Below are 16,512 nucleotides of genomic sequence, written 5' to 3' on the forward strand. Positions count from 1 at the left end.
CTTGGATTTTTGAGTCATAATTTGTGAATTCTGTGAGTGAATTTCCAAATGCGAGGGTCGTTTTGTATGGTTATTCAAAGTGACTTTAATGTCCAGTGATGTTGATTAACACGTGTGTTTTCTTTGTAGTCAGACCCAAAGGAGTCCTCATGTGTTCTATCGGCATGATTTGATTAACCAGCTTCAACACAATCATTCGTTGGTTACCTTGGTAGCTGAAAACCTCTCTGCATATATGGAGAACATACGGCAGTTTCATAAAGGTAAAGAAAATAATGTTAAGTGGAAAGAAAAAAAAAAGCTAAATTTTGTACCTTGGTTTTAGGTTTTTCACTGTATCTCGGCACACGTGACAATGATCAACCAATACCAATATCACTGGGTTAAATCCAATTTGTGAAGAACTGGATTCCCATATCAAAGATTGAGTTCTGCAATTGAGTATTAATTTGGGTAAAATTTGTGATTGTTTCAAAAAAGACAAATAGAAAAATAAAATACAGAATTCCACATTCATAAAATAAGAACATGAGTAGACAGATTATTTTGCATCTAACCAGAGATTGATTGTTAAGTTTGGGCTCCAGAAATCTGCTACATTGCAACCTGAACTGCAAGTACATTGGTGGGAGCAAGTAGTCAAGAAACTGAACAAAGAATGCTGAGAAGATCTGCACAATACTGTTGACTTTTGATTTTAATTTATCTTTTTTTCATTTGTCGTGTTTCAAGTACAAACTTTAAATGTAATGTAATAGCAAGGAACTGCAGATGCTGGTTTACCAAAGAAAGACACAAATTCTGGAGTAACTGCAGTCGGGACCCGAAATGTCACCTGTCCAGACATGCTGCTTGACCCGCTGAGTTACTCCAGCATTTTGTCTTTCTCAAGGTCAATTATAATGTTGGGCATAAAAGATGAGATATGAATGAAGAAACACTAACTATGTGTAGGAAAGAACTGCAGATGCTGGTTTAAATTGAAGGTAGAAACAAAATGCTGGATAACTCAGCGTGACAGGCAGCATCTCTGGAGAGAAGGAGTGCGACGTTTCGGATCGAGACCAGAGACTGAAGAAGGGTCTCAACCCGAAACGTCACGCATTCCTTCTCTCCAGAGATGCTGCCTGTCCCGCTGAGTTACTCCAGCGTTTTGTGTCTATTCAAGAAACTTAACTAGTTTGCTCTCGAAATTGCTGGATTTTCATTTAGGAAGTGCAGAGTATCTGGCTTCCAGAGTGCCATGCTCAAAATAATTCTCAATTCAACGGTAGATCCCTGATGACCATCTAAACCATCAATGTAGTCAACTTTCTTGAGTAGTTGTACTATTGGCATGTCATGACAGTATTGTTGGACAATTTGAGGTGGCAAGTGAATAGCTGTGACAAGTAGAACGATGCAGAAAATGACTAGTGTGATGGGGAAAGTGTTGTAAAGTCATTCAGCACGGAAACAAACTCCACATTGATTACTAAGCACGAATCCCATTTTATTCTCCCTGCTTTCCTAACAACTTGTCTCAAATTTGAACACTGACCTATATTGTACGAGTAATTTAGTGGTTAATTTGCCCAACTACACAATTTTGGGATGTAGCAGAAAAATGGAGCATAAGTAGAATATGCAAACTTCAATACCAGGGGTCAGGATTTCCTTATTCATGTTTGTCAATCCATGTGTCTTGTTCTTTGAGTCAGTATTGTGGACTATCAGGGTTTTCCTTTTACGTTTCGATAATGTGTGGCCTCCAGAGGGTCTGTATCACCTATGTGACAGGATGTATTCCAGCAACTGTGATGAATATATGTGGTATGTGTTTTGTGCTATGCAAATTGAAATCTTTCTATTCCTCAACAAAACTCAATTTTGTCTGACAGGTGAATATTCCTTAGTTCCATTGCTCCGAAATATTTGTTCATGTATTCCTTATGAAGGAATTTGAAACTTGGAACAAAAATAAAGGCCTTAATTATTCAACATGGGTGTTGAAAGGACTATGAACATAGCTTGTTTGGGTTTAAGAATTGGGATTGGGTAGAGCAGGCTGCTCAAGTGTGAACTCTGACTAGCTGCAGGATTACTTGAGGCTCCTGTGGTTCATGCAGAGCCTGAGCATTGACTTTTTGCCAGAGGAATATAGTTGGTGAAAAACAGCACAACAGCTTTCCTCCACTTGTGGTTGCAGTGAAGAGGAGCTGGCCCCAGAGTTGAGCCAAATCAAAAGCCTCTTTACACACTGCTAATCTGCGGGCGATTATGCCACATGGCAAGGACTTGTGGTAATGTCTACGTGGCAGCCGTTTGGCTCTGTCTTTTGCTATGTCACCTGCTAGCAAGATGACATTGTAGCAAGCAACTGAAATCACATGTATTCATTATGTGAATGTTGAAGGCTATTCAGCTATGTTTCCAGCCCAGTTCTGATCGTAATATCAACTGCTACTCTCAACCAACCTTTCGGGGAACAATGATCAGTATGATGTGACTGATAATCTCTGATTTAAATATTACTTGTTAGAAAAACAGAGTTTGAAGATTATGGGTCATAAATTATTCTTGGAAAAACACAGATGATGAAAGTTATTTATTTTGTTTCTTGTCTGAATAACTGCAAAAAATCAGATGATGTTTGGGTGGGGAAAAAGGAAATGTTGATGCATCCCTGACAATATCCAGTCATGATGAATGAATCATACAAATGAAGACATGTCTTTTTGAAAGCTAGGCTTGATTTGATTCTCCCTCTGCTTTCTGGACAATTTAAATACTGTGGACATGGTGAAATTGTGGTTTGCCTGCATCCAAGTATGTGTTTGATTTGTAATTCATGTGAACCTGAAACTGACCAAGTCATTTCAGTTAACTGGGTCACCTGAACTAAAAAATGCATCAAAGGCATCTGGCTGGGGCAGCAGGGCAAAAATTGCTTGACATTACCATGGGTTACTGCCAAACACTCAGCATCAACACTGGCTTATTGGCATCAGTGTTTGTCTTTGCATGGCATAGTGACATCAGTTGTCAGCTCTAGCCCATTTAAAAACCTAGACAATATATACGCAGGTTTGATGTAGCTCGAGTCTCATCACCCACAGCAGTTTTAAAATTTACTAGAACAGGTTGGACCCGTTGGGCCCAAAGGTCTCCTGCTTTTGTGTAGCAACCCCACTCACCCACTACATCCCCCCTCAACCCCTCTTATCCCCCCCATCCCCCTTCCCTCCCCCATCTCATCCCCCCTCCATCCCATCCCCCCTCCCTCCCCCATCTCCCTTCCCTCCCCAACCCCCTTCCCTCCCCCCATCCCCCTTCCCTCCCCCCATCCCCCTTCCCTCCCCCCATCCCCCTTCCCTCCCCCCATCCCCCTTCCCTCCCCCATCCCCCTTCCCTCCCCCCATCCCACTTCCACCTCCCCTTCCCCTACACTCCTGCAGGGGGACGAGTGTAGTTCCCATGGTGCGTTCTGCCGAACGCACTACTCTCTGCAGGGCCATCCTGTCCTGGGCAGAGCTGTTCCCAAACCAGACTGTAATGTTGCCGGACAGGATGCTCTCTCCAGCCCCAGAGTAGAAGCAATGAAGGATCCTCAGAGACACTCTGAATTTCCTCAGTTGTCTAAGGTGGTAAAGGCGCTGCTTTGCCTTACCCACCAGTGCGGCAATGTGCGTTGCCCATGTCAGATCCTCTGTGATGCGGACTCCCAAGTATTTAAAACTGCTCACCCTATCCACAGTAGACCCATTTATCTCCAGTGGCGTGTACGTCCTTAGATGTTTAGCCCTTCTGAAGTCCACAATCAGCTCCTTCGTTTTAGTGACATTCAAGAGGAGGCTATTGTCCTGACACCAGAGTGCCAGATCAGCCACCTCCTCCCGGTAGGCCTTCTCATCGTTGTTGGAGATCCGGCCCACCACCACAGTGTTATCAGCAAACTTGATGATGGAGTTTGAGCTGAACCTGGCCCCACAGTCATGTGTGTACAGGGAGTACAGTAGGGGGCTAAGGACGCAACCCTGGGGGGATCCTATGTTCAGGGTGAGGGAGCTAGATGTGTGTTCCCCCATCCTGACCACTTGGGGCCTGGCGGTGAGAAAGTCCAGGATCCAGGCACACAGAGGGGTGCTAAGCCCCAGTTCCAGCAGCTGTCCCCACACCCCCTCTCTCTTTCCCCCACCCTCTCCCTCCTTTCACTCTCACTGTCCCCTCCCCCCCACCCACCTTCCCCCCCCTTTCCCTCCCTCTCTCCCCTCTTCCCTGACCCTCGCTGTCCCCCTTCCCTCCAACCCCCACTCTCTCTTCCCCCCACCACCACCCCCCTCCTACGCTGTCCCCCTCCCCAGTCCCACTCTCCCTCCCACCCCCACTCTCCTCCCAACCTCCCCCTCCCCCCACTCTACCCTCTTTCCTGACCCCCAATGTCCCCCTTCCCCCCACACCACTCTCTCATCTCCCCACCACCACCCCCTGCTGTCCCCTTCCCCCCACCCCTCCTCCTCCCCACCCGTACTCTGCTCTCCTCCCCAGTCCCACTCTCCCTCCCACCCCCACTCTCCCCCCCACTCTCCCCCACCCCTCTTTCCCCACCAACCCCCTTTCCCCCACTCTCTCCTCCCCCCACCACCTCATTCTCTCCTCCCCCAGCCCCACTCACACACTCCCCCACCACCCCTTTCCCCACCACCCCCCTTTCCACCACTCTCTCCTCCCCCAGCCCCACTCTCACTCTCCCCTGCCCCGCTCCTCTCCTCCCCCCACCCCCACTCTCCCCTCTTCCCACTGTCCCCTCTTCCCCACCCCCAAAGTCCCCCTCCCCCCCCACCCCCACTCTCTTCCCCCCACCACCACCCCAGTCCCACTCTCCCTCCCACCTCCACTCTCTGCTCCTCCCCCACTCTCCCCTTTTCCCTGACCCCCACTGTCCCCCTTCCCATCCACCTCCACTCTCTCTTCCCCCCACCCCCGCTGTCCCCCTCCCCAGTCCCACTTTCAATCCCACCCCCACTCTCTGCTCCTCCCACCCTCTCCCTCCCCCCCACCCCCACTCTCTGCTCCTCCCACCCTCTCCCCCCCCCATTCTCTCCTCCCCCACACTCCCCCTCCCCCCACACTCCCCCTCCCCCATGCTCTCCTTTCTCCCCCTCCCCCCATTCTCTCCTCCCCAGCCCCACTCTCACTCTCCCCATCCCCTTCTCTCCTCCACCCCTCCTCCCCCTCTCCTCTTCTCCCCCCACCCTCACCCCCCTCCTACCCCCACCCTCCCCTCCACACTCTCGCCCCACCCCCATTCTCACTGTCCCCCTCCCCCCCACCCCTACTGTCCCCTCTTCCCCACCCCCACTGCCCCCCCACCCCCACTCTCTTCCCCCCACCCCCACTCTCTTCCCCCCACTGCCACCACCCCTCCCCCACCCTTGCTGTCCCCCTCCCCAGTCCCACTCTCCCTCCCACCCCCACTCTCTGCTCCTCCCACCCTTCCCCTCCCCCATTCTATCCTCCCCAGCCCCTCTCACTCTCCCCATCCACCTCTCTCCTCCACCCTCACCCCTCCTACCCCCACCCTCCCCTCCACACACTCACCCCACCCCCATTCTCACTGTCCCCACCCCCACTCTCCCCTCTTCCCCACCCCCACTGTCCCCTCTTCCCCACCCCCACTGTCCCCTTCCCCCACACCCCCACTCTCTTCCTCTCACCACCACCCCCCCTTCTCCCCACACCCCCTCTCTCCTCCCCAGCCCCTCCCCATTTCACTCTCCCCTTCCCCCACCCACCATCCCTCTTTTCCCTCCCTCCCCACTCTTCCCTGACCCCCACTGTCCCCCTTCCCCCCCACTCTCTCTTGTCCCCCCCACCCCCGCTGTCCCCCTCCCCAGTCCCACTCTCCCTCCCACCCTCCCCACTCTCTCCTCCCCAGCCCCACTCTCACTCTCCCCCACCTCCCCTTTCCCCACTACCCCCTCTATCTCCTCCCCCACCCCCTCTCTCTCCTCCCTGCCTCCCCCACTCTCTCCTACCCCCACCCTCTCCTACCCCCACCCTCATCCCCCTCCTACCCCCACACTTCCCTCAACCCACTTGGCCCCCACGTCCACTCCCCTCCGTGGAGCCGTTAGCGGCGAAAGGCACTTACCGAGCGTGCAGGGAGCGCGGGACTACTCGAGGCGGGCAGCGGAGGTGGGACTACTCGAGTTGGTCAGCGGCGGGTCTGGGAGAGTGGGGAGGGGAGAGAAGCGAGGGGAGAGAGGAGAGAGGCGCAGCGGGAGGAGCGCACAAGATGGCGGAGCGTGAGTAGGAGGAGAGCGGCCGCCATCTTTCTGAAGTCGCGACGGGGCCATCGGTGGAAGCGGCTGCTGAAGGAGGAGGAGCAGAAGCTGCCTGCTGCGCTGCAGCTTGTGTGCAGTAACGGTGCTGGGCCCGGGCGGGAGGGGGGACTCGAGGGAGCTGTGTGTGGGTTGAAGGGACGGAAGGGAAGGATGAGTGGACCATCTCCCTCCTGCTCGGAGACGTGTCCCCCGGGTGTGAGAGAGCGGGGAGAGTGAGGAGAGGGGAGCCCCTGATTGCGGGCGGGCGGCTCAGCTAACGGCGTCCATCTTGTTGGTGCGAGTGAGGAGAGGCCGTCATACGCACAGCACTTGGAAAAAATGTGTTAAAACTGAAAGTCTTGAACTTTAAAATGTCTGTAACTTAAAAAAATATACGACCAGTTTAAATAAAATTTGTTATAAACAGTCGCCAGGACGGTGGTGATTATGGTGGCGCTGAAATTGTGGCGCTGTGGTTGACCGTTTTGGCTGCAGGTCCACTTATCTCCCAGAGAAATATACATACATACAAATATATCGTCTCCTGCAGCTCGGCTGCAATCTGCGGCGGGGAATGCTGGCGACGGCATGGACCCGTTGCCGGGCGGGGATCGTCTCCCGGGGCCGTGGGTGGGCGATAGTGGACAGGGGGAAGGCACTGACCTCGGCCGCATTTCTCCTGCTGCGAGCGGCGGCAACGGCAATCTTGTTGGACCCTATGCCACTGCAGTATGGGAGGAAGGTCAGGCGCAGGGCACACCGGGACGGGCGCAGGTCCTCCCGCTGGTCCTCGGGGGGGGGGGGGGGGGTGGAGGGGGAGGATTTATTGAAGTTTATAAGGTAAATTGTTTTTAAAAAGTAACAAAAGTGGGTTTATTCACACCATAGGGGAATGGTGAGTAGGATGGGCCTGAAATTGTGCCGCTTTCGTATACCGTTTTGGCTGTGTAGAGAGCATGGTACACACATACACACAAACAAACCAAGAGTTTTAGTAATATATACTAGCAAAGTGGGCCCGTTGGGCCCATTCCCACACCCCCCATTCTCTCCTCCCCCAGCCCCACTCTTACTCTCCCCACACCCCCCCTTTCCCCAGCACACCCCTTTCCCCTACTCTCTCTTGCCCCCAGCACCAACCCCCCACCCCCGCTGTCCCCCTCCCCAGTCCCACTCTGCCTCCTTCCGCCCCCACTCTCTCCTCCTCCCACCCTCCCCGTCGCCCCCACCGTTACTCTCCCCCACCCCCCTTTCCCTACCAGCCCCCCCCCCCCCCCGTGTTCCTGGCGAAAAGCACTTGCGGATCGTGCAGGGAGGAGGAGGGAGCTGCGGAGCGCGACCGTTACTGTGGCGTGGCCGAGCCCGGACTACTGGAGACGGATAGGGCGGCGGCGCGCTGGGTCCGTGCGATAGCGGGGAGAGGGTCTCCAGGGTGTGGGAGAGAGGAGAGAAGTAAGGGGAGAGAGGAGAGGGGAGCCGGTGATCGCAGGCGGGCGGCTCCGCTAAGGGCGTCCATGTTGTTGGTGCGAGTGAGGAGAGGCCGCGCGTGCATGCTGACGTCATACGCACAGCAGCGCCACGCTGAAAACCTTCAATAAATCAGTAGGAGGCGGGGCAGTGCGAGCTCATCTCACAGGGGCATTGTGACGTCACACGCTGAAGACCTTGAATAACTCGGTTAGAAATAAAATGTTTTAACTTTAAAACCTCTAACTTAAAAAATATACGATCAAATTAAATGAAAATATCATTTTCGACCAGCGTTCAGCGTGGTGATTAAGGCGGTGCAAAAATTGTGGCGCTACGGTTCACCGTTTTGCCGAAATTAGCGGAAATCACAGATATATATATATATAGGGATTCATATATATATTCATACACAAGATCTGAGTTTTAGTAGTAGATAGTAGATAGTAGATAGATAGATAGATAGATAGATAGAAGATAGATGGATGGATAATGGACGGATAATGGACGGATAGATGATGGACGGATGAATGATGGACGGATGGATGATGGACGGATGGATGATGGACGGATGGATGATGGACGGATGGATGATGGACGGATGGATGATGGACGGATGGATGATGGACGGATGGACGGATGGATGATGGCGGATGGCGGATGGATGATGGACGGATGGATGATGGACGGATGGATGATGGACGGACGGATGATGGACGGACGGATGATGGACGGACGGATGATGGACGGACGGATGATGGACAGACGGACGATGGATGGATGGAGGATGGACGGATGGATGGATGATGGATGGATAGATGATGGATGGATAGATGATGGATGGATAGATGATGGATGGATAGATGATGGATGGATAGATGATGGATGGATAGATGATGGATGGATAGATGATGGATGGATAGATGATGGATGGATAGATGATGGATGGATAGATGATGGATGGATAGATGATGGATGGATAGATGATGGATGGATAGATGATGGATGGATAGATAGATGATGGATGGATGGATAGATAGATAGATGATGGATAGATGATGGATGGATGGATAGATGATGGATAGATAGATGATGGATGGATAGATAGATGATGGATGGATAGATAGATGATGGATGGATAGATAGATGATGGATGGATAGATAGATGATGGATGGATAGATAGATGATGAATGCATGGATGGATAGATGATGGATGGATGGATAGATGATGGATGGATAAATGATGGATGGATAGATGATGGATGGATAGATGATGGATGGATAGATGATGGATGGATAATGGATAGATAGATAGATAGATAGATAATGGATATATTGAAATAGATTATTAGTGGTTATAAGGGCAATGGTATCCATTCGGCCATTGAGAAATATATTACAATTTGCCATTTTGATGCAAATGAATTATCTGGTGCTTAATTGCAATTAAAGTGTTGTCATTCAATAATCCTGAAAACACCTTTTGATCAATTCTTTCTGCTTTGGCTGGTGTTGCTGAACTGTAAAAGAGATATATCCACATTTGGATCCTTTTGCGCTTTAACTGAAGAAAGAGCTTAAATTCTAAATATATTCTGTTCAGAAGATTAATCTTATTTTTTCATTGTTTGATCCAGAGTTCACTTTTTCCATGTAAATTTATTCCACATATTTGCCATGATGTCACAGAACTTCATACTGTACCCTAGGTAGACACAAAAAGCTGGAGAGCGGGACTTAGCGGGACAGGCAGCATCTCTGGAGAGAAGGAATGGGTGACGTTTCCGGTCGAGACCCTTGTTCATACTGTACCCTCACATATCTAGGGACCCGGGTTTACATCTGACGTACTTCAATCCTTCATGGGTTGAGGTGTTTTTATTAATTGGATAATTGAAAGAAGCAATTTTGGATCATTTGGATGTTCCATTTTGGAGGCTGTAGTTCTGTGAAACCAGAGTATAGGACACAGCTGCTGGGGTATCCATGAAGCCTTTTAGTTCTATTTTAAAAATATTGGGTCCATCCAAGTACAGACTATTTAGGGGGTCATAGAGTCATACAGCATGGAAACAAGCCCTTCGGCCTAACCTGCCCATGCCAACCAAAATGCCCCATGTGTGCTTATCTCACCTACCCGTGTTTGGCCCATATTTCTCCAAACGTTTCGTATCCGTGAACTGGTCCAAATGGCTTTTAAATGTTATAGTACCTGCCTTAACTACCTCCTCTGGCAGCTCGTTCAATATGCCCACCTCCCTCTATGTGGAAAAAATTCACCCTTGGGTTCCTATTAAATTTTTATCTTGCTGAGAGACTTGAGTGTTTTTCAAAGGTGATGGATTTTATTGCTAAGGTGAGAAGTGGCTGTGGAAATGTAGCAGGAGGTATCTGGTATTGTCCAGTTAAAATTCAGTTTAACTTGTGGAAAATTGACTATTTAAAATTTAACAGCTCGTAAATAAACTAATAACAAATTATTGAATTTATGTCTATAAAAGTGTTTGCAAAAATGAGTATCAAATTATATATGGTGGAAATAAATTGTGTGCATGTATCATTGTACATAGTGAAGACCAATCACAGTGTGGTTGCTGCTGTATGCAATCAAATTCTAAGTTTCCCTGGTTTAACCGAAGCCTGATTTGCCTTTGTATTGACTCAACAATCTTCTCAAAGTGTAACATGTATTAATGGATTCACCATGTGGTATTATCAAACATACAGTGATCCTGATATGTTGTTTTTATATTCATATTTGTTAAAATATTACCAAAATTTTACTTAGTTTTTGGCATTCATATGAGATTTAATGGTGGTATTTCCTCTTGCAATCTTTTTTCATTGCGAATCCAGTGAATTTCCTGTGCATTAATCAAGATTGTGCATCTTACAGAGAACCCAGAATATGATCCACAAACCGTACGGTCAGGAAGCCGCTATAGTCATGTGCAAGAAGTCCAAGAAAGACTTAATTTCTTGAGGTGAGTTAAATCAAATCTATTTAGTAAGCATAAACATAAAGATATTTTGCTGTTAATTCACAAGGGAATGTATTGTAGTTAAAATAAGAATTAAAATTTATAATACAAAAATGCCACTTCAGATTTTAAACCTCAAGTCAACAAATTAACGTTTTTTTTTGGTGTGGGGACAATGGAGAAATTACATTTATTTTGTTCGGTAAAGTGGGAAAGAAGGAAATCAGCTTTGTATTGCACAAAGGAGGAAAAAATGTTTCCATCTGGCTGGATGTGCAAAAGTAAATAATTCCATGGATGAAAAATATGAAACTAAAATCTCTGTTTCATCAGGACTGGGATCATATTTTGAAGATGGGATTTTAATTTGTGGAGGCGAGTTTGAATCATAAACTAAAGGGTGCCCCACGTATCTGATTGATCCGTTTTTCCACAGCCCTATTTGAGAACTCTGTGGAAGGAAATTTAGAGGATCTTTCTTTGAAATTTCTTTTGCACAGCTAGCCACTGTCCCTTCAGTTGAAATGTTATATATTTGGACAATTTATCAACTCTACCAGGGTATTAAGTAGAAACAGATTTCCATCTCTTCAGTAGAAACAGATTTGTTGGAAGAAAATTACCTCTATGTGAAACTGTATTTTTCTGTAGTTACAGAATCAAATTTTTCTCATTGCAATCTAGATTATCCACGTGGTGGTAGGTTTTATTCATCATAAACAGCCTGAGATTTTAAGCTCTTTTTTACTTGTGTTGTACTGAATAAATGTGTTATTTTTTTAAGAATAAGGTAGGAAAACAATGCAAAAGAATATCCTCAGCCAAACCTATGCAATTATTTCTGAAGAAGGGTCTTGACCCAAAACATCTCCCATTCCTTCTCTACAGAGATGCTGCCTGTCCCCGCTGAGTTACTCCAGCATTTTGTGTCTATCTTCAATTATAAAGGTGTATTTCACAGTGCCAAAACATAAAAATGGGTGGCACAGTGGTAGTTGCTGCTACAGCGCCAGAGACCTGGGTTTGATCCTGACTATGTTTGGTGCTGTCTGTATGGAGTTTGTATGTTTTCCCTGTAACCACGAGGGTTTTCTCCGGGTGCTCCAATTTCCTCCCACACTCTAAAGACGTAGGTTTAATGGCTTCTGAAATTGTCCCTAGTGTGTAGGATAGGGCTAGTGTATGAGGTGATCTCTGGTCGACATGGACTCGGTAGGCCAAAGGGCTTGTTTCCACCTGTATCTCAAAACTAGAGAAAGTCCATAACCTATAATCTTGACCAATGTCATTGTGGGGATTTTGGACAATAATTTTTTTTAAATCAAAAATATAATATCAAAGTATGTTTTGTTCTTTAGATTTTTATTGAAGGATGGCCAGCTATGGTTGTGTGCTCCTCAAGCTAAGCAGATCTGGAAGTGTTTGGCTGAAAATGCTGTCTACCTTTGTGATCGTGAAGCCTGTTTTAAGTGGTTTTCAAAATTAATGGGAGACGAGCCTGACTTAGACCCAGACATTAACAAGGACTTCTTTGAAAACAATGTGCTGCAACTGGACCCTTCTCTCTTAACGGAAAATGGAATGAAGTGCTTTGAACGGTTTTTCAAAGCTGTGAACTGTCGAGAAGGGAAATTAGTAGCAAAACGTCGTGCTTATATGATGGATGATCTTGAGTTAATTGGACTAGAATATCTATGGAGGGTAAGGACAGATGTTACCTCCTTTTGATAATTGACTGGCTTTTTTAAAACTGTAACAATTTATGATTACTGATATATTGACAGGGATGCAGTTTTGCCTTAATTGGTATTGATAAACACACTTCCAGCATTTATAGTTCAAGTTAGCTTTTATGGGTGAGCAGGAAAAAGTGTGAAATGAGAACAGGCAATGACTTATGAACTGTAGGCAGTTGAGGAATGTTGCAAAAAAAAGTGTGTACTGTCAATAAGTTTTAAAATTGGACATTTCTGTTAAGCTAAAAACAAAACTTGAAATGTGAAAGAAAGCTGCATGCAAAGAAAAATAAAATTTAAGGAAAAGAATGCCCAGTTCAATCTTTAATCTTAATCAAAATTTAAAGGGTTGCTTTTGCTGGTCTGCTCAAAGAACGATGGGTTATGGAGCAAGACAACGGAAACTAAGTTTGAAGATGACTGTTTAAAAAATTGGCTGAGGTTGAAGGTGAAAATTCTTCCACTGTTCTCTGAAGGTTTGCTCGAGAGCAGATTTGTTGCTACATTAAAGAGTAGTCATGCAGCATTGCAATAATACATTGATCAGATTAATTGCTAAATTATAAATATTTAGTTTGATATATATCTCATGTCAATCATTGTACTTTTATCGTTGATAAAGGACTATGTACTGCTTTTAGTCAGGGCAACTAGCTGATTTATCCTATTTCTTATTTTCTTATCAATGTGCCGATTTCATGAACATTTAGGAAAGCACTTTGTATAGGGATATGGAGTACAAAAGTAAGGAAGTCTTACAGCAATTTTGCCAGACTTTGGTAAGGCCATGCCTGGAGTATATGTTAGCAGTTTTTCTCTCTGTACTTGAGTTTGCACTTTTAGATGGTGCAGCACTAATTGACCATATACCTTGGGATGAGGGCTTGTCCTGTGAGACATTGAGTTGGATTGATTTGTGCTCACTATGGTTTAGAAGAATGAGCGGTGATGTCATTCAGACCCATTACAATTGGTAGGTGAAATGGGCGTGTCTCTGGCTGGAGTAACTTGTACCATCACAATCTGGATAAAGGGTCAGTTATTTCCAGTAATTTTAACCAAAAGGCCATGAATGTGCAATCAAGACGTTCAATGAAAGCTGGGATGGTTAGATTTTTTGACACGATGGGAGATGGGAATTGAGGAGAAAAGAGGAGGAGAATCAGCCATAATCTTGGTATACAGCAGAACAGGGTTACTTTTTTTTCCTTTGAGGTTGAGCTATTTATTGAAGCTTGTATCCAGTTCAAGTGTAGGACAAATAACTAATGTTAGAGCCATTAAACAGAAAATTCAGTTGGTTGAATCAGGGTGAACAGTTTACTTAATGCTCTGTGGAGTTGAGAAGAATGAGAAGTAATCTCATTGAAACATGGAGGATATTAAGAGGATTGACATGATGAATGCTACGAGGATACTACTTGTTTGACAAATCAGAACTTGGCATAATTTTGGAATAGTAGATGCAGGTTGAAGAATAGCTTGAATGTGTGCATTTTTCTCTTAACAAAGGCTTATTCTGCCATGCTATTGCTGACATTGCACAAGATCCGATGCTTCACTGCATTCATTGTAACCTTAGAGAGGGTAACTCGGTGTAGCCGATAATATTATATATCTGTTTTCGGTGCATTGTTGAACACACTTTTGAGACTCTGAAAAAACAATACCAATTTGCAAAATCTGAAGTAGACTTATTTGACAAAATCTGACTTTATGCTACATCCTTAGTTGAGCTGGGTACAAATAGGTTTTCCTGTTCAGCTCTTCATTTGGATGGGTCGTATTCATGTGCATGAATTTAACAGCATTGCAAGAATTGGAATGGTGCCAACAAAGAAAATGAGTGGATAGAACTATAGTTTTGGCAGCTATGTATGGAAGATATTTCCAAGGTTTATTTAAAGTTTAAATGAAAAAGCTTTTTTTTGCCTCAAATTTTTCATATCTTTATTATTGCCTGTTCTCAACAGGTTGTAATTCAAGGAAGTGATGACATTGCTAGTCGTGCAATAGATCTGCTGAAGGAAATATACACAAATCTTGGGCCGAGGTTGCAGGTTAATCAAGTAGGTGTTCTAACCTGGAAGTTATCAACATAAAAATATGATTTTACTCCTGTTTAAAATGTATTCTGCTAAGTTAGACTAATTGATTTTTTTTGTGCTGATATTTTCAAAATTATTGTTTACTATTTAAGATATCATAGATGTTGTGCTCTTAATGTTTTAAACATTCGGAAAAGAGCTTAATCCTTCAGTCTCAACTTTGAGAACTTGGATGTGCCCCTGTGTTTTAATCTGATATATAGAGATGCTCATGACAAGCAAATATCATTACAGGTGGACTTCTGTGGTACTACAAAATTGTTGGGTTTTTTTAACCTTTGAACGAATTACAACCATGTATGGGTTGTAATAATGAAATCGGGGGGGGGGGGGCTTTGCGTTGAGGGGGAGATGGAGAACAAAATGTGTGAATGTTGTTTTAGCCAATTGAATCTGTTCAAGACCCTGTTCGTTTGCAACGACTAGCTGTTCCTAATATTCTCACAATTAGGTTGAGATTCATGAAGACTTTATTCAGTCGTGTTTTGATCGATTGAAGGCCTCGTATGACACGCTGTGTGTACTGGATGGCGATAAAGACAGTATAAATTGTGCAAGGCAGGAGGCAATACGGATGGTACGTGTCTTGACAGTGCTGCGAGAGTACATAAATGAATGTGACAGTGACTACCATGAAGAACGAACAATTCTACCCATGTCTAGGTATGTATATTTGAAGGGCTGCTTTCAAGTTAAGATAAAATATAATTTATGTTCTGACTTGCTGATCAGCACCCATTAGCACCCATTTCCTCGTGTATGCTTTATTCTATCTTAATGTGTTTTGATTTTTATTTGCGAACATCATACTAAATTTGTTAAACTTTATTCTTAATATTTATGTAATTTATATTGAAGTAATATCAGGTATAAATTTATAATTCATGTTGCACAATGTAGTCATGATAGTCTTTGTTACATAGTTGTTGAAAACAGTATCAGCTGCACATGGCAGTTTTTTCTACTTTTGCACTTTTGAGGAACCATTTTCTTATATTTTTTTTGTCTGGGGATCTGTTCTTCATAAACTAATCTAACAAACTTTGAGCAGGTTAGCTTTAAAACCACTTAGATGAGTTTAGTTCAATCGATAACAGTTGTGAAGAAAGCAAAAAGGTTTCCCCATTCTGAAATAGAAAACTGAAAGACTGCCTGCATTTTGGTTTTGCAATGTAATTAAATACATTTTTGGATCCGAATTGTCATCACAGATTGATGAATTGCATTAATTCTGAAATATCGCCATATTTACTTGAACAAAATGATTCTGCAATAATACTGCTCTAATCAATTTATAATGTCTTGTGCATATCCAGACTTTGGATTTCCAGTATTTTGTAATAGCTGAGATCTTGAAACTATTTGAGTTGTTTCCAAACAGAGCTTTTCGTGGAAAACATGTGTCACTGGTTGTGCGGTTTCCAAATCAAGGACGTCAAGTAGAAGATTTGGATATTTGGTCTCACACAAATGACACCATTGGGTCTGTTCGGCGCTGCATTCTGAGTAGAATAAAAGCCAATAGTGCACATACAAAAGTTGAACTGTTTATTGGTGGTGAACTTGTGGACCCTGCTGATGATAGGAAATTGATCGGACAGTTAAACCTGAAAGATAAAACAGTAAGTGCTATATTAAAATATCTATTTATAATTATAGTCAGTCAAAGCTGGACTGAAACAACCCATTTCTGGTTTAATTTACACCTTGCAGGCAGACAAGTGCTATCTTTTTACATTTTATAACTACTATTCAATTGAGATTAATATTTATAGAATGTTTCTCCATTTCTTTCTTACAAGAAAATTAATTTGTGCATACAATTATGAAGCATTGACTTTATACAAAAGAGTAAGTTGCTTCATAATTATCAAATGATATTTTAGGGTTGTACTTGTATCGATGACCCACCAG

At 44.8% G+C, this 16,512-nt stretch overlaps 1 protein-coding gene across 6 annotated transcripts in view; it reads left to right on the forward strand.

Moving 5' to 3' along the window:
- usp9 (ubiquitin specific peptidase 9) overlaps nt 1–16,512 on the forward strand; it is a 185,580-nt gene that overhangs the window by 89,229 nt on the left and 79,839 nt on the right. For all 6 annotated transcript variants that reach the window (XM_078409184.1, XM_078409183.1, XM_078409185.1 and 3 more), the window contains 6 exons: nt 130–263; nt 10,670–10,757; nt 12,113–12,455; nt 14,464–14,559; nt 15,050–15,261; nt 15,980–16,220. In XM_078409184.1, coding sequence (XP_078265310.1) covers nt 130–263; nt 10,670–10,757; nt 12,113–12,455; nt 14,464–14,559; nt 15,050–15,261; nt 15,980–16,220 — 1,114 coding nt within the window. The remainder of the gene's footprint in view (nt 1–129; nt 264–10,669; nt 10,758–12,112; nt 12,456–14,463; nt 14,560–15,049; nt 15,262–15,979; nt 16,221–16,512) is intronic.

Source organism: Rhinoraja longicauda, chromosome 12 (assembly GCF_053455715.1).
Source record: "Rhinoraja longicauda isolate Sanriku21f chromosome 12, sRhiLon1.1, whole genome shotgun sequence".
Taxonomy (NCBI): Eukaryota; Metazoa; Chordata; class Chondrichthyes; order Rajiformes; family Arhynchobatidae; genus Rhinoraja; species Rhinoraja longicauda.